General features: G+C 42.5%; 1 protein-coding gene across 12 annotated transcripts in view; it reads right to left on the bottom strand.

The window, feature by feature from the left end:
- LOC122321574 (uncharacterized) overlaps positions 1 to 18,288 on the bottom strand; it is a 90,729-nt gene that overhangs the window by 49,488 nt on the left and 22,953 nt on the right. For 3 of the 12 annotated variants that reach the window (XM_070280860.1, XM_070280859.1, XM_070280863.1), the window contains exons 1-2: positions 13,797 to 14,006; positions 8,444 to 8,499 (exon numbers count right to left, since the gene is read on the bottom strand). In XM_070280860.1, coding sequence (XP_070136961.1) covers positions 8,444 to 8,499; positions 13,797 to 13,871 — 131 coding nt within the window. In that variant the 5' untranslated portion in view covers positions 13,872 to 14,006. Of the gene's footprint in view, positions 1 to 8,443; positions 8,500 to 13,796; positions 14,008 to 16,935; positions 17,434 to 18,288 lie in introns of those variants that run through there. The other 9 variants (XR_006246147.2, XR_011443052.1, XR_011443055.1 and 6 more) reach the window with 6 other exon arrangements.

Below are 18,288 nucleotides of genomic sequence, written 5' to 3'. Positions count from 1 at the left end.
AAGACACGGACACAAAGTGCATGCTGAGATGCGAATTGGATTGGAGACCTGAGTCCTGGGGATTACGGATCCAGGGGCCTTCATAAATCAGGCAGCCGAATGGGCGAGGAAAGCCAAGCCAGGCAGCCCAATCGAATGTAAATCGAACACTTAATGGATTCACCTGCGGGATATAAGCTGTAATAAATTTGCATGCATTATGAGCACGATATAAGTTACGAACTTTATTTCTGAATTAAACGCGAATGAATTAACGTGACTGAAATATTCCATCTTGGCCTGGCCAAGCAGAAACTCCAAACAGTCATGTCCGAGTCCGGAGTCGAGGCATTTGCATAAATTGTTCCTGTAATTCCAGCTGGATGGATACACAGATACCCAGATACTCGCTTGTTCAGATACTCGGATACTGAAAGATATTCAAAAGGGGGACGACTGGCTGGGTCTGTGCCAGTGTGAGTGCATATAAAGAAGTACGTTTTATGCAACGCTTGAATTAAAATAAATTCTGCATTCAAGTTATGCAAATTCAGCTGTGTTTATTTTCGATGGCAGATATGCAAAAATGGCCACCGAACACTGGCCACTTAAAGGCTTTAAGAGACTTTAGGATTTAAAATAAAACAAATTCGTGGCATGAATGAATTCTGCGCAATTGTCGCCTCAATTAGCGAAGGCTGGCTGTTTGGCATTCACCATTAGCATTTGTTGGCTAATTGTCAATTAGCTGAAGCCAGTGTGTGGTCCGAGTATTAGAATTTGCATAGAAGCGAGTCATGAATAAGGGAACAGAAACAGCGGAACTTGGATCCCCATCCAATAGATAGAGGTTCCAATAGAGCTCCAAGTGCCGTCGGCAAGTCTAAAATGAATATATGGGGTGTCTTTTATGAAATGGGTTAGGTTCTTTGACTTTTATTGAAAATAACAAGTGAGTAGATGACTTTATAACCTTTTAATATTATTAAAGAAATCTTTACACATTTTTTTATTAAGTTTTTATAAAGATAATTACCCTGTTTCAAGACATCGATTTTAAAGAAATATTTTATATTTAAACTATTCGATTATTTAAAAAGCTATCAAATAATAAAATTTTCAAGGTTTAAGAAGTTGAAAAAATTTAAAATGTTATATACTATGTGCTTATAAAAAAAGTAATAAGTTTTAAATAAATTTATTACCTTTTTCAAGTAGTATTAATTAATAAACAATTAAGAAAATATTCCTCAGACTTAAATTAATGAATTTGTTTGAATTTCGAATCAAAATAAGCAATACAATAAATTATTTTTAAAAGTTTTTAAGACAAAAAAGCATTGGTTATAAATTTTCAAAATCAAAACTCAAAAGTATCTAAACGATGGCCCGCATTTCGTGCGCATGTGAGTCGCCGGCGACTGCCAGTAAAGTCCCGGGCCAGACCCAGACCCAGTCTAAATTCCAGACACAAGATACAAGCTACGAGATACCAGATACCAGATCCCAGTCCCAAAACTCCACAACCCGGGTTACCATGACAACTGGTCCCCGAATAATGGAAGACACGCGCTGCGAGCCCCGCTCCTTTTTGTAGCAGTGAGGGTGCGGGAGCCCATGTGTGCTGGTGTTGGTGTGGTCTGCAGTGGTGTGTGTGGGCGGCGCAGCTGCCACTGCTGTCGACGGCAGAGACGTCAGCGTTGCCACGCCTAAAACGCCATCATGCGCATGTGCGAGAAAAGGACGCACACAGCACTGCGTGGCGTTCAAAAGTATCTACTGAATGCCTGTTCGCCAGATAAATCCAAGATGGCCGACCGGCAGATAAACTCGCTTTGCCACAAAAAAGATACGCGGCACTCGGGCGCCCCCTAGCGGCGTGCGTATACGTGTTTTTATCTGCCTCTGATTGGAACTCGTCTCCCGAGGCTGCAGTTCTGCCGCCGAGCGTGCCTGAAGGATACGAATGTATCTGAGTATCTCCCAGGGCGCAGCTTCCCGGCTTGCCCTCCAGATGGCGCTCCAGTGCCGTCAGATAAGAATGACGTCGATGGCCGACCACCAAATGGAGTCGCGCTCTTGGCTGGAATGCGAAAATCTGGCTAAGGTTGTTATGGCCCTCAATCTTGTTTGTCATCCGACCATTAGCTGCGAGACGACTGCCAATACATTCCTCATGACGATAATTGTCCAGAGAAGTGGAAATGCGATTGGAAGTTATTTTTCTGGGGGTTCAAGTCAATGGGGATTACCAAAAATGAAGTAGTTACATGACTAGCAATTGGTTTAGGGCCTTAGGATTGGTTTAATATTTTAGATATTTATTAAATTAAACAAGTATCGTTGTTTTTCTAACATTTTAAATGCTTTTGTGGGCTAAAATTCAAAGGTATTAAGTGACTCAGCTCATTCAGAAATAAAGACAATCTTTGGTAGCCCAATCCCACATTATAAACACATATATTAAGCTTTATCAGCCAATAATTCAGACAAGCTGTTATGTATTTAAAACTTCTAAGAGGACCGTGAAAGCTAACACTAATTTGTATATTAGGAATACACTTAGCAAAGATACATATGAAATTATTATAAAAACCCTACAAATCAACATGCATTATTAATTAAAATACTATCTAAAAATGTCTTAATCTAACCCTAGTTTAAAGCCTTAACCTTTTGAGAATCCAAAGAAAGTAACCCCTAAGAATCTGGGACCAATAAAATGCGGCAGAGGACATCGCCAGTAAACAGTAATCAGTAATCAGACACGGAGCTGTGGGCCCAACTGCAAAGGGGCAATACAAATAATTTGTAATCAGTGGCGTTAACAATGCGACCCATAAATTTCTATTGACCTCTGTACCCCCTGATCGAGGGCAACCCTGCAGCGCAGTGAATTATGCAAGTGGAGCGATAAAAGCAAAGCCCGCGAACTAAATTTATTGGATGCCATCCACTCATTAGCATCCAAATGCGGAGCGCGAAGACGAACGAACTCATTAACAGCCTCAGTGTCAGGGCTCCATCGCCCAGGTCCCTGATATCCACTCCGCCCAGCGACTATCCCCCAGTACTCAGTAACCAATCCCCCGAAATCCAAGTCCAGACCAGCTCCATGGCGCTGAATAAATAACAAAGTGACAACCACAAAAAACGACCACGGCCAAGGTGGAGCGGGTCGAGCAGGAAAGTGGATGTGGAGGTGGATGAGCAGGAAGATGAGGATGGGAAGTGGAGGCGTACGGGCAAGACAAGAAAATGTACCATAATTGAGCTCACAAATCACCAGGCAGAGTAGCTATACTTGGAAAAATTTAGATACAATATTAGAAAAATATATTTAAGAAGATCGAAAATAGAAAAGTATTTTTGAATTGTTTTAGAGGTTAAATTTCTCATCTAAATCCTGTCCAAATAATCTATAAAAAAGGAACTATGTAAATGCCTACATTTTCTCTCTGTGTATTGAATTGGAGAATCGAAGAACCAGAAGAAACTGACAGAATCTTGCAGCAGCCGGCACACAAGCGAACACGGACCAAGTAAATTGAGATTCTTTAAATTTATGCACATATTTTTTTCAGCAGCAGTACGTGAAGCCACTTAAGCTTCTCGACGGGCTACAGCCTCCTGCCACCCCAGCCCCTCTTGATTCCAACGGGGGACTGAGGGGAGGAGGGGGCAGAATTGACAGCAAATCTGCGCAGCGAGTGCAGAGCCACCCAACCACATCCGTATCCGTTTGCGCCTGGCTCCGACTGGCATTCTGGGTTGGTGCTTGCTGCCTGGATATGGATACAGATGTGGATATATGGACGTGGCTAGAGACGTGGCTGGATGTGGCTGTGGCCAGGCTGGATGTGTGTGGCGTGGCATATTGATGAACCGCAACAAATTGGCTCCACGGTGGCAATGCCAACAGAAGCAGAAGCCGTATGTCAAGCGCCGCACTGTGGTTTTTATATTAAATATTGAATTCTTAAATATAGAATTAAAGGAATAATTTAAGAAGAACTATAGAAAAAAAGAGGTGATAAATAAATATATTTCAGACATAATTATTTAAAACAAAAACTCTATTCTTTTGGGTTGGGATTCCCCCTAACCACCCAACCACTGTGCCACCTCTGGAAGCCTTGGGGATTGGCGCAACTTTTTCTAGCCATTATACTCGAGAGAAAATTGTAAAAAACAACCAAGAAAAAATAAGCAGAAAAAATGAATGAAAATAAAAGAAAAGAAAGAAAACCAGGAGGAGAGACAGACACACTAAAAAGCATGTTGCCTGCCCCTGGTGGCTACCCAGCGAGTGCCATTTGAATCCGTATCCGTATCTAAAGCCCCCCCCCCCTGAAGTTTGTAGCTGCAGCTTGGCAATCTGCCATCATTTGGCATAAATCCCCCTGATAAGGCACCGCGATTGCTCCCCAAAGTTCGTGGTGCGCACTAAGCCGCGCAATTTTGTTTTCGACGCAGGGGGCGTGGACTGGGTGGACCACCAGTCGGTGGTTCATAGTTCATAGTTTGTGCCCGCAACTACTTAGAAATAATATGAATTTTTCAAAAAGTTTGCCCAATCCCCACGGGCAACGCGAATAGCTCTCTGGCCCCTAAACTCGAGAGCAGACTAACTTGGATTGCCACGAAATGTAGCAATTTCTATGCCACCATATCCCTGGGATATTCCTAACAGTACACAGCAAGAATATTTTATATTTAACAAATCAATATCTAAAGATAGAAAAGGATTTTTGTATGAAGTAGCTGTCGTAGCGGTAATTATTTTCACACTTAAGGAATTTTAATGTTTTATCAGAGAATATTAAAATTCTGATTGTGTAGCCTTGAATAAAGTCTGAAAGCCCCAAGTTCATTGCACGATTCCCCAACTCTATGGGTTATAATCTGAATCTCCCCTCTATCTGGGATTGGCAGACATTACGCTGCAGCACCGCAAGTTAATTGCCCCTGCAACAAAGGTCATCATTCATAATTCATGGTTTTCTTCGGGGGATAGAAAGAATTTAAAGGTTGCAATGCAGCTACTACTGGAGAACTACCAGCCGTCATAAATCAAGATAAGTATATTTAATATTTCCCCCCATATCTCTAGTATTATATCAAACAATATGTTAACTCAACAATAATATACAAATCTCATTCAAAATATGTCTGTGAGCCAAGTTGTGGCCACTTAAAAACAAATAAACCTGCGCTGCAAAATAAAACGAATGGAAACTTGTTTGTGCTTTGCTTTCTTTATGGAGTGCATTAAAAAATGTAAATAAATGTGCCCCAGCACGCTTATACAAAAATAATATGAGTCACAAACAAAAAACTCACTTATTGTGTGCAACCGGAGAGCAGCACAAACAAATTTTCGGTTTTTTATCTACTCCTACGAGGGGTCAGGTCAGAGGCGTGGTGTTCTAGGGGGGGCTTGGTCGCCGTCTGAGCCTAGAATATAAATTTAATTTTTTTCTTTTTTCGCCTCAAGTCTATTTCAGGTTGTACGCTCGAGATTTGTTTTTTTTTGCGCAGTTGGTATGTGGAATGTGGCAGAAGAGGGTGGGGTACTGCTGGTACTGGTACCGGGGAATGGCCGCCAGCTTCAATGGCCGCCGCATCAGGAGCTGCCCTACCTGGCAGTGCGACAGAGAGGCAAGCACCATGTGCGCACATCCCACTAGTGGGAAAGAGTAAGCAAGCGGCCCTTCCATAGTGGTTGATTTCTTTTTCAGGTTCGGGTGCTACGTGAGTTTTGATTTTCGGATGGCATAGGTGCCACAAGCCATAACGGTACATTGTCCGAAACAGAAATCCAAATATGTAGCTTCGACCCGATCCATTCAACTTGAACCCGTTCGGTGTGCAGCTGTTTATGTTCGCTGCCACACCACCCCACCCCACCACCACTCCACCACCCATCCATCCATCCATCCATCAGCCTCTATGGAGAACCACCCACCCACCAGTCTGGCCGGCAAAAGTTTGTTTACGATTCGTGGCTGATTCGAATTTTTTGTTGATTTTGGATCTCGGATCCGTCCCGTCCGGTGCGCCGGAGGTGCTTTCATACTCCGTGTGTTTAATTAGCCGCGGCCTTCGGGATTCTGACGCAAATAAATCAAAGGCGAAGCAGCCATCCAAATATTGCCTCAAATATAGCGAAACATCGGTACAGAGAAGCAAGAAAAATAAATGCACTGGGAGAAATTATTAGGGAAACAGTACTACTAAAATATCTGAGATATATTCTAGAATATATATAAATTTTTTATAATTTATTTACATTTATTAAAATATTTTTTTATCCTTTTTAATTCCAGCCCAGTGGCCATTAATAATTTACTTGAAGGACAGCTTTTTAGCCAGCCTCCCGGGCGTGGGCATTTTGTAAATTGCCAGCACCTTCTGGCCCTTAATGAAGCCCTGAACCCAGAACCCTTTCCATCCTCCCAACTGCGCATCCTTAATGTAATCAAGTCAGTCCCCGGGCGAGGACTAGGATAAAGCCGCTTCTATGCAAATGTATCCAAGAAATTAGTTTAATTAATTCAATTTGGCCGCGCAATTGGAAGTTGCTGATTAAAATTTCAAATGAACTCCTCTATACATCTGCCCCGAAATGTTGGAGTACCGAATCCACTTACATGAAGCTATCTGCCTCAGACGAAATTTCATTATTTATTTAGAGGCTTTTAGACATGGCCAGTCCGATAGATAGCCTTCTCCTCCTATTCCGCCCACTGGAACATAGCTTATTTGTTTAAACAAAGTTTAAAAATACCAGAAAAATATTTCTGACAGCGTGAGAAAAATTCAATAATTGTTCCAAGACACCTGGATTTATAGACACTAAGGGGTTTGCAATTAAACAAAAATTTCGTTTAAAAATAAACTGAAATTAATTGCTAGTTGGTGTCTAGTTTAATTTAGTTTCGAGGCTCTCCCCTTTACTTTCGAGTTTTATTTTACGGCTATCTTATCTACTTTCACCTGCTTCAATTAAAGTTTTATTATTTTCGCAAACAATATGCTCCTCAATTACGGCATCGAAGGCGAAAACATTTAATTAAAAGGCACAAAGGTAAAAGGCAAGAGCTGGCGAATTGAAGCCACAAATAAAGCAACCAATTGAAGCGAGTGTGGCAAGCGTTTAATGAAGCCGGCACGGCAACTTGCCACACAGGCACAACTCGGGCAAATAAACGAGGTATTTATGTGGCGTCTCAAGACATCAGTCCCCCTCTTCCCAAACAAAGGGGGCGATACAGAGTCGGTTCTGGTGGGGGCGGAGCTACATACATAATTGACTGACGGGATAATTTACTTCCGTGCACTTGCGTGTTTATTAAATTTCTGGGGCTGTCTTCAGGGCATTGATTCCTCGAACGGAGCCCAGTACGAGAATGGTCTGGAGGGAGGGTCTGGAGCCGGGCTCTGATATTGCGTAACCACATGTAATTACGTGTATTCCTCATTAGTTTGGAATCGTGACTGGCTTTGGTCGGCTTTCTGCAGAGATACAATGTCAGGGAACAGTGGTATGGAAGAACAGTAAAGCTTTGGGAGTATATCTATGTATACAATATTTCTATAGGTAGTACAACTAAAATCATAAAACTCCTTATAGCCCCTGAGAAAGAACTTAATATCATAGTTTAAAAAACTTGTAGATAGAAACTAGATAATATCAGTAGTAGCTTCTATAATGTCCCCACTGTTCCAGCCATTGCTAATATCTGAAGCTAGAGGAGACATGTGCTTCAAATAACCAAAAACAGAGGCGGCCAGTATCAGGGGGGGAGACTCGATGAGGAAACTAAAAAGAAGGTGGGCCCGGCCAAGTCACGTTCGTCAGCCAACCCATTTACTTAGCTAAGCGATGAGGGTTGTGCCATCCGTACCTGCCCGCGCAGCCACCCCACCCCGCCGATGGAGGAAAAAAATAATTCAGGACAGCCACCCAAGGACCTTCCTCCCCTCCACCCAGGAAGGAGATTCGCACAACTTGTTACTCGCCTGCCCTGCCATTTTCCTACATTTCCCATTGCGACTTCGATTGATGGAAATCTTTGAGCTACACGTTTCTGCTCTTATCGCTGGAATATGGAAATTTTGCCATTTATTTGATCAACTTTTGCCTTTTTCATATCGAGCAGAATGGGGATCTATATGTGTATGTTGGGGGATGTGGAAAATAAATGGCAAAAGGTACAATTTTGTTCCTTGAACTATTTCATATGCCAAACACACTCGGTTGCCTTTTTTTGTGAAATGTAATTTAGCAAAAATCATGTTGGCGAATAAAAATGGAAACTGCCTCGGTGGGGTGAGTCTCTCGAGTTGCACCTGCGGCTCAGTTCAATTGGTTAGTTCGCCTGCTGCCAGATGGAGTTTTATGGGAATCCCCATTATTATAACTTTAATTTGGCATACGTATATTGATATTGAAGCTCACCTGATGCAGCTGCCGGCGGGTTCAGTCCTCGCTCCAGGGGTCGTTGGATAAACAAACTGGAATGGTTGCAAAAAAACAGGAATATATTTATTAAGAGAGGTATGACTTAAGGTTTAATAAATAAAGTTTAAAATAATTCCCCTTTAAAGTGGTTTCTATTGGGGGTTGGATATATTTTATATTTTATTAAATGGCTCGTGTATGCATACGATCCACGCTCCATTTCCCGGGTCAGGCAAGCGGAGTCGTATGTAAAACACTTTTCACAGCCGATAACTTGGATTACACCAGAAATGGCCAGAAAGGACCCAAGTCCCGCCTCCCAGTCCGGTGGCTGTGGTGGAGAGGATAAGGGACAAACCGATTTATGCCGGGACACGCTCTTCATTATTATTTCACGCTTATCATTTTATTTCAATTCATTTCGGCCCAAGCCCCAAACTTATTCTCAGAGTGCGCTTTCGTGTTTGCGGAAAACAGGAATACAATAAATTCATAGTTGCTTCCCAGGGACTGGACCAGGACGCTCTCACGCACCAGGGATATGTACTTTTCCGGAGAAGTGTCTTCGATATGCATTCATATTCCATGGGGTCCAGTTGCGGGTCTTCCGTGCGAGCCATTACCCGGCGCTCATTCGATTATGCCGCCGTATAGCGCACTCCCCCTTTTATGCCCACATGTCCTTCGAATGGGCCACACCCTTTCCCTCAATTTGCCACCGATGTTCGCCATTTTACGCCCCCACCACCCACCTACACCCACTGTAGTCGGGGTCCTGTCGAGTGGCCGCTGCTTGTTTTGTCTGCGGTATTTGTTTGTTTTTTCCATCAGAGCCATCTGCCCCCGTTCCCATCAACGGCGTCATCAATTTTCCTTTCCATTTTTTTCAGCTCGCCCCATGCGAGCATGGTGCTTGTGTGCCTTTTGCAAAACTTTTTAGTTTCCTTGTTTGATAGACAAACAGACGGCAATCGACCGACCTCGAATTCCCCAATGGAATATGCTCGTGTGCATAAATTCTGGAACAACGCCCAGCTCTGTTCCGGCCCCGAAACTGCTTTCATTTTCATAATGAGCAGCCAGAGACGTAGCCAGGGCCGGAGCCATTTTCTCGGAGTCCTCCTCAAAGTGGAGTCCTCAAAGTAATTGGCCGCGCAACTTGTAAATGACAAACATGTCCGTGGCAGCCATAATAATGGAGGCCAACCAACTAGCTGGCGGCTGTCAGATGTATCTGTATCTTTCAGTATCGAACTTCCATAAAAGGCCCCGGCGAAACGAACGGAGAAACTTTTGGCTCATTAATATTTTTTCGTTTTCAGAAGATTAGCTGCAGGCGGCAAATGGAAATCGAAACGAAAGTCCATTTTCCCCTCCGACTCCAAAGTGTTGATTTGTGGAATTCACTCGTGTTTCCATTTATTTATGTATGCTCGTTGTTATCGTAACAAGGGTCACGATGGGCCCAAGTCCAGGGATAAAATTGTGGGGAAAATAGAAACGCTTTTAGCTAAGACTTCTAAGAAAATATAGACAAGTCCCAAAATCAGGTCAGCTTTTCAACTAATTTAAAGGGAAACTATTCTTTAAATATTTTTTTAAAAAACCTAAACTAAAATTGTCAACCTGCATTCCCTGCTGCGGAAATAGAACTTCAGAGGCCATCTCCTACCGAAAAAGGGTTTTAGGGTTTCGTGTGGTTCAGACCTCCGACCTGCGACGGCTACGCTCTGAATGCAATTACCAAAAAAAAAAAATAAAGACAGAGTTTCTGGTCAAAAAATGAAGCGTCCCTAATATTCCCGGAAAAGTGAAAGTGATGCCTGGCGGCCCCGGTTTATGACAGCCATATAAATTGCAATTTTCTACATCCTATATATTTTTTTGTACTCGACCAGACTGAACGGGTTGGACTGAGCGGCATATGGATCTGGGATCTGTATCTTTCCGCTGCCACATGCCGACAGGCAACACAAATATTTGCCCTCATAAACTAGTCCGTCTCGGCTGTCGTCCGAGAGGCCTCTAAATGGACTGTCTGTTATGACAATTGATTCCGGACTGCAGCTTCCATTCTATAGCTTTTCATATTTTTCATACTCTTCTAATAGTTCCCCAGTTGACCGGAGGGGAGTGACCAGGGTCGTAAAAATTATGGAAACCAAATGCGAGTCCCGGACACTCGATGATGGCGTCGCCTGGCGGCCATTCGAATGGATCAACGAACCCAAAAATAACAGATGCACATTGCAGATTGCCGATTGCGACTGCGACTTTCGATACGATCGGGCAATTATTAATTGTGATTACTTCATTCAAAGGCAAAATGGAGCCCCCGTTTCGGGCCTCTCCCAGGTCGTCAAACTGGTTAACTGATGCAACCTGGCCTGCCGCTGGGCATAAATTGCAATTTACGTTAAGCCGCTCGGGCATTGGTTAAATAATTCCCTATCGATGGTGGGACGGAACGGGTTTTGGCCATAAGTTTAAATATTTTATTCTCAATGTTGCTGGTTGAACGAGTGACTTTCTTCCTACAAGGAGTGGAGGATTGGCCAAGCATTAGTTTAGAAATTAATTAAAACCTATTTAAAGTCATTAATTGCATTTTAATAACAATAGTTTGGTTGCCTGCAATTTCCTTTTTTAAGTTTATTCAACTCTTAAAAAGGTAATTTGGCATATTGGCCAATGGCCTCTTTTTAAGTAAAGTGCAAATTCAGCCTTTATCGGGCATCGCGTGTGGCCGGGGCCCGAAACCAGTTTAGGTTGCCCCACGACACTGCCACATTCCAACCACCCAGTTCTGCGCATGTGCGGACCAGCTAGCAGGAAAAGCTGCCACGACCCCTGGGAAATTGCTTCGCTTCCCTGCGCTTTTCCTCTGCTTTTCCTCCGCGGAAAATTCTCGCACATGACGCCACGCCAAAGTTCTCCGTGGATGCGAGGCCATATGGTGGCGGGATGCAAGCCAAAGACCGAAACACATGTGGCCCCTATCTGTCTCTGTATCTGTATCTGTGAGGGGGTATTTGTATCTGAGCCTGTGTGTGTGTATCTGTGTGGCACGATGGCTGCTGCTGGCGAGGAATTGAATGCAGTGAGCAGCCACGCGGTGGCCATATCATGGCAACCCAGTCGTCGACTTCATCATCTTTGCATTATAGAAAAGACACATAAATCACAGGGGAAAAAATATTTAAAAATATTCAAACTAATTGGAAAGAAGTAAAGACAATTTCCAATAGAAAGGCATACAAGTTTATTCTAAAATATCTTTTTTTTAAGCCTTCTCTACTCTGAATTTCTCTCTGTGTATTTGGCAATGCAGTTCAGTTGCTGGCTCACTTGCTTTTATACTCAGATAAGCAGCCGCTCAGACAAATTGAATCCCGAGTTGGCCTGGTCCTCTGCAGTCGTGGCCCGGTCCTCGTTTTCATCATCCTTGGCATCTCCACGACGTCTCACTGTCTCCCCAGTTGGCCAATCAGTGAGCCAATCAGTCAGTCATAATTTTCCCTTCGTTAAGCTTTTTCCCGCTCCCCAGATGGCTTAAACTAATGCAAATACTTGCCAAACTAAATAAAGTCAATGGCCACTGTGCCATATACTTTTCTTATCGTTTTACTTAAGAAAACTATTCTGTTTGTTGGATTAAAATAAAACTCAACTTTTCTTAATCAAGTTTTAGACTAGTTTTTTAAAAGTTTTTCTAAATAATTTCCAAAACTAGTTAGAAGGAAAGTCATCCTCCCGTTAAGTGAAACGATTTTCTTTTAGAAGATCAGCATTAGTTGCTGCATTAAATTAATAGACGATAAATGTAATCGGCTGGCTCTCGCTAAATGGCCAAGAACACGTAACGGAAATCTAAAGCCTGTCCCTCCCCCATCCCCCAGATACTCCCCTTTTATTGGCGCGTGCTTTGCTTACAGTACATTTCAAAAGTCCCCGCCTGAAGTGGGGCCTTGGAGACCAATATATAAACCTTCTGGTCCCTGGGAGGAGGTCGGGTCCCAACTAAATACGTAACACGAACTATGTGGGCGTTCCGGCCGGTTGAGTTGGCTCGAAAGGCTGCCGAAAGGGGGAGGCAGGGGGGATGGTAGAAAGGAAGAAAGCTACCAGGAATTCGCAGTTCCTTTCTCCGTCATCAAGGAACGTGATTTTCAATGTCGTTTTCTTTTGTTGTCGTCGGCGTTGGAGGGAAAATTATGATGCGAAACGAAAATGCTATGGAGACGACTTCGGAGTACGAGTTGAGAATGAGTGAGAAGGTGTATCTGGGAAATGGCCAAGAGGGCGGGGAGGGGATACAAAAATTGGCAAAAAGAAAAACAAAATAGATGGCACAAAGGACAACCATTGTCATGATGAGGATATGGACTTGGAAAAAAAAATAGATTTAAGGTTCTACCTCCAAAAAGATATTACAAGAAATAGTTGTTTTTCAAGCAAAAAAATCTTAAATAATTAAAAATAAAAATTAATTTCAATGTATCCTGTATAATTTTTAAATATAATTTTTTCTCCCTGTAATTGTAGCCTCTAGGGCATGCCATTGGAAATGGAAAACTCAACGAAATCAAAGAATATAAAATAGACAAGGGAAAACAACAAAGAGCTGGCAAGACGGACTGGCAAGCACCAGAAAAGAAAACTACAGAGGAAAAATGCTTTTAGACATTTCAAAGATACACACTCACACAGATACACACACTCTGCGATAATGCGGACTGCGGAAAATATTTCAAGTTTCCTAGCCTCGATTTTGTTTTTTCCCTCGGCCTTTAAATATTTCATTTTGTCAAGGAATGCACCGGAAAAAAATAGAGTGGAAAATGGGGAAACGACAGCAGCTGCTAGAAAAGCTTTTAGTTAAATTAAATAATTTTTTTGCTGCGCTCTTTTCTTTTTTTTTTAGCTGGAAGCGCTGAAAGCAAAAAGCGATGGGGCAGCACAAATAGTTTGGTTTCATTTCAGAGTCGGAGCTTAAAAGTGACAGCAGCAATCCATCAAAAAACTACAGAAGCATTCTCGCTTAATTTATGGCTTAATAAACCCGGTTGCTCTCCACGCTGGACATCCATGTTAATCAGATATTGCCGCTGCATATACCCAGATACTACAGATACTTGCCACTCGCCCCTGGGACTGGGTTTTGGACTGGGAATATGGCCGCAGCGGAAACCCTGAATGGGATTGGGTACAGTACAGGTGCGGGCTGGGAAACTTGTATGAGGATATGGGTTCGGAATGGAAATGCATTCCCCAATTACTATTCCCGACTGCGTGTGCACCGGATAATGTCAATCAGCGAACATTCTTCATTTTTGTTTATCCAACTCACCTCGGGGTTCTCCATGCTCGTCGGCTTTCGGTGTTTGTTTGAAATTTCCTGCACCCAGTTCGGCCTGCTGGCCATTTTATTTATTCAAGGAGTTTCCGAGGAGGAGGTGGAGCAGCAGGAGGAGGCGGAGGACCCGGCTCAGGTGCCGAAGCCGGGAACGCGCACTTCGAATGAAGATTGATTTTCAAATAAACATTACCGCTGCCGGTTGGTATCTTTGCTGCTGGCTCTTTCCCAGCCAACTTGCAATCGATTTGATAGGCCGACTTCGTTGTGGCCATAACTCATAATTGGCAATGCAATTAGTTGTGGCCTCAAGGCCCTAATGCATTTGGCATAGCGCGGACTTGATTGCGATAAGGAATTTATTCTGATTTTAATTGCAAACTTTTAAAAGCATGCTTAATATAATTTACTAACTTATTTTAATTAAAAAAAAGTCATTAAAATCAATCAAAATTTGGAAAACCCTTGACAGTATCACGTTTTTCTTCCTCATACGCCTTAAGCATGTAAATATAATTTTGAACAACCCCTCCATATCGCTTCCCTGACTATAAATCCTCTTCGATGTCTCCATTTTGGTGTACATCCATTGGACGGCCATTACGGCAACAATTGACACAGTGATTTACGGCAATGAAAATTATTCACCTGCCAGGTGGAGGGAGAACAGCCCCACCCCCTCACACATGCGAATCGGAGGACACACCTGGCCGGGGCGAGGCAGTGGAGACCGCAGGCGACGCTTGTCATAAAAAATAAAACGAAATTGTCGTCACTTTTATGACTCCCTACCGTGGGCCCGGTTCAGATTCTGGTTCTGGTACTGGAAGCTACCAGCTCCCAGTATTGTGGCTGAGGGGAAGTCGTATATTAGGCAGCTCCTTAAAAAGCCACTTGAACGGAAAACGCTACCAGATACAACTGGCGAACAATTTCAGTGAAAATGCAAATACAGGAGCTCAGTAAAAGTTTTCCTCTCAAGCTTTCTTGACTTTTTTTAATGAGCTGTCAGAATTATCATAAAGCAATTAAACGAATTTCACACTCATAACCGTAGGCAGGGCAGGTATTCAATCCACACGCACTGCCACGCCCCCGTGGCAGCACTGCCCCTCTCCAGCGAGTGTCTTTGGCAGTGACACTAATTGGTTGCTTTATGGCCCAGTTAAATCGTAAAACTCAAATTTTATGCTTTGTCACTGAAACGATTATGACGTCCGCCGCTGCTAGTCCTCCTCCACCGGCAGTTGGGAATCCCGTCAAGTGGCTTCATCTTCCGTCCGGCGAGTAACTGGTCCCCTTGATTTATGTCCCCTTGCCGGGGATATCTGCGCCAATTTACAGATTGATTTCGGTCTTAAGCTTTTAGTGTTTCCCCGGTTTATTCATTGTCCTTTGCACCTACTTGTTTGGCATTTATGTTTTACAAGCTAAGGATAAGGATTTGTGGCCAATTAAATGCCAACTGGTTTCAGGAGGCTAACATACGCGTTCGAACCCGTTTTTATACAAAGTGTTCAATTTTAATTGTTATTTACAGGCAATTGAATGACATAAAAAGGAATATTGGAATCAATGAATATTAATTATTTTTAAAATAAATTTAAAATTTTTTTTTGTAAATTTTAACGCTATTTTCTCCAAGCCCTGAAGGTCATGAATAAATTTGACCTCTTCGCTCGATAGTCACTCTATTCAAATGTGCAAAGTAAACAAAAAGCGAAAACACACCATGGAATATACGTAAATGTTTGTGTAGGCGCATTGTTTCAATAACAAACAACGAGATATATTTAAACATTTCCACACGTGTTGTAAGAAATTCATTTCTGATTGTGAGTATTGTGGGTGAAGGCGCGAAACTGGAAACTGTGACGAATGGAAATGCAATCGGGACGTTATCTCGATTTCGCCGCCCTTGTCCCTGGACCTTTGTTATTATAATGCCGCTCGATAATGGCCGATTTCGATTAATTTGACCTTAATGGTATTCCACTTTCAGTCGAGACACGAACCCTCTTGACAATATCCAATTGGAATAACAGCCGATTGGGAATTGCTTCTTACTTCTCTCTCTTCGGATGCTGATCAACATTGTTGTTGTGCTGTGCGATTGCCCCAATCATCCTTATCAGCGAAAAGCAGAGCACTGCCATTGTTTGGCATTTGCCACCCACAATGCATCCAACTTTGTTGCCAAGCGAGCGAAAAACTTATTATATTCCGCTCCAGCATCCTTCAGACCCCCGCCAGAAAAAAATGAATGCAAGCCCAAAAAAGGCGAATAGCAAGGCGTGTGGAAAAGCTCGGAAAAACCCAGCGAAAAAGAATGGCTAAGGAGGTATCGTAAAAAGAGGAAATTGCATTTCCCCAAAGCAGCGAAACTTGCGCAGGACTTTTGAGATTCTATTAAATTCTAACAAGATTTCAAGCTGCGTGGCAAGAGGCACGGAGCGTGCGGGGCAAGGAGCTGGGAAAAGTGCAGTGGCGTCCAATAAGCAAATGGCAACTGTCACTGGGGAGCGTGAAGAGAGAAAAACTATGGAGGGCGAGCTCTGAGGCAAACAAAAACATTGGGGAGCCAGGCCAGGCCAACGCGCCAAAAAGAAAAACAAACCCTGGGAGAGTGTGGCTTCGATAAAGAGCGCCACGTGAACAGGTGCAGGCAGCGGAAGAGAAAGTTAAGCTAAAAGAGAGTCCACAAAGCGAGTTTTCTCACCAATACATGCGCAAAAAGTGGCTCTTAAGAGAGCCAAGCTAAGAGAGAAGTCACGCACACACTGACAAAAGTCCAATTGGAAGAGAGCGTCCTCCTTTGGATGTATTGGTAAGCAAGAGAGCAGTTGGGTTTTTGAATAATTTGCGGTTTCAGTTTCTCACAAAAAATAAATGTAAATATTCAAGCACAAAAAACTGTTAAAAAATTTAAAAAGCGGAATAAGTTTTTAACTTTTATTCAAAATAAAATATTCTATGGAATTCTTATAAGCTTAGTTAGCCGTCCAATTGGCCTAACTGTTCTAGTAGCTTAGCGGTGACATCAACTATTTGGTTTGTGTATCAACTTTCTGCGCATCCACAGGATACTTCCATCCCTTTTTCGGGCGAACAACCCCTAATATTCTTCACTTACCCCTAGATGTTTTCTCCTTTTTTGTAGATTTTATTTTGCAGAACAACGCAGTCGCAGAGACTCTGGATAAAATTGGGCCGCACAAACGCACCCCTCGTTCCTCTGGCCATCCTGCAGCTGGTCCTGTTTGGTTTTCTGAATTTCGGAAGCCCCGAAAATCGCTCGCTCACGTCGCAAGAACTTCACAACAGCCGCCGTCGCAGGTGAGTGCCAGGCATGGCCGCTCCGAAGTCGCATACCTCCGTGGGCACGAGCGAGAGGGGCAACGCTCTCTTTCACATCCATGATGGCTGCCGTGGACGCTGGCAGCGCTGTCGACGCAGCCCAATCTCACACATTCCAATGGAATTCTGCTGCTGCCTGCTACATCTTCTTCTTGCTCGACTGGGCCATGATGGCGCTTCATTAATTCCGCTCTGGACTGCTTCTTCTTCTTCTTCAGCTGCGCCATGAATTTGTATGGCTGACAGCCGACGGCATTTTGTTTGGGAATTTCAGCTAAAAGTTGAAAAAAAATGATCACTTTTAGTTAAAATTTTTAATATTAAATTTGTTTTTGTGAATAAAAAAATATTTATTTAAATTTGTAAAATTGTATTGGACAGAAATCCAAGGGAACGGATAAGTAAAGCCACTTTATATTAATTTTTAAAAATGTATTAGTTTCATTTAAAACATTCTCTTCATAAAAATATATTTGAATTAAGGCTTTTTGTTAAAATTGATAATAAAACTTCAGCTTTATTAAGTCATTATTATTTTATTAAATCAAGATAAAAACCCAAAATGTATAAACAATTAATTCAAATTCAGATTCTAATGACTTTCATTTTTTGTCTTAAATATTTTTTAGCTTAAACTCTACCTTTTTAAAATTCAATCAAAAGTAAAACCATATTTTATTCCATTTAATAGCAGTGTTTTAAGTGGATATATAATATATTTTTAAACTCTTTCATTGTTTTTATATAATTTTAAATAATAAACAAAGCAAAGCTGCAACCAAACAATAAACTCCCTACTGCTACTTAAAAATTGCCAAAACAATTTCAACTTTTAACCGAAAATCAAATCAAATTCAAAGTGAATCGCTGGTGAAGTGTGCTCTTTGGTCTTAATGTGAAGACCGAAATACATTAGCGAAACTATTCCATGGGGCTGGCAATAAACCGGGAGACGGATACGGAGACGAAGACCCTTGCCAGAATTAAAACTCAGCGGCCAACAAAGGAAGCGACGCCTCGTTGACATTTGCCAATAAAAATAAATAAAATACCATTTGTTCAGGAATCCGACGACATCGGTCCCCCGGCGTCCCTTTCTATAAAAACTTTGGCCGTGTTCACCGGCGAC

The sequence above is a fragment of the Drosophila bipectinata genome, chromosome 3R, assembly GCF_030179905.1.
Source record: "Drosophila bipectinata strain 14024-0381.07 chromosome 3R, DbipHiC1v2, whole genome shotgun sequence".
NCBI lineage: Eukaryota > Metazoa > Arthropoda > Insecta > Diptera > Drosophilidae > Drosophila > Drosophila bipectinata.
The sequence above is the reverse complement of the archived record's forward strand: the minus strand, read 5'-3'. Positions and strand labels throughout refer to the sequence as shown.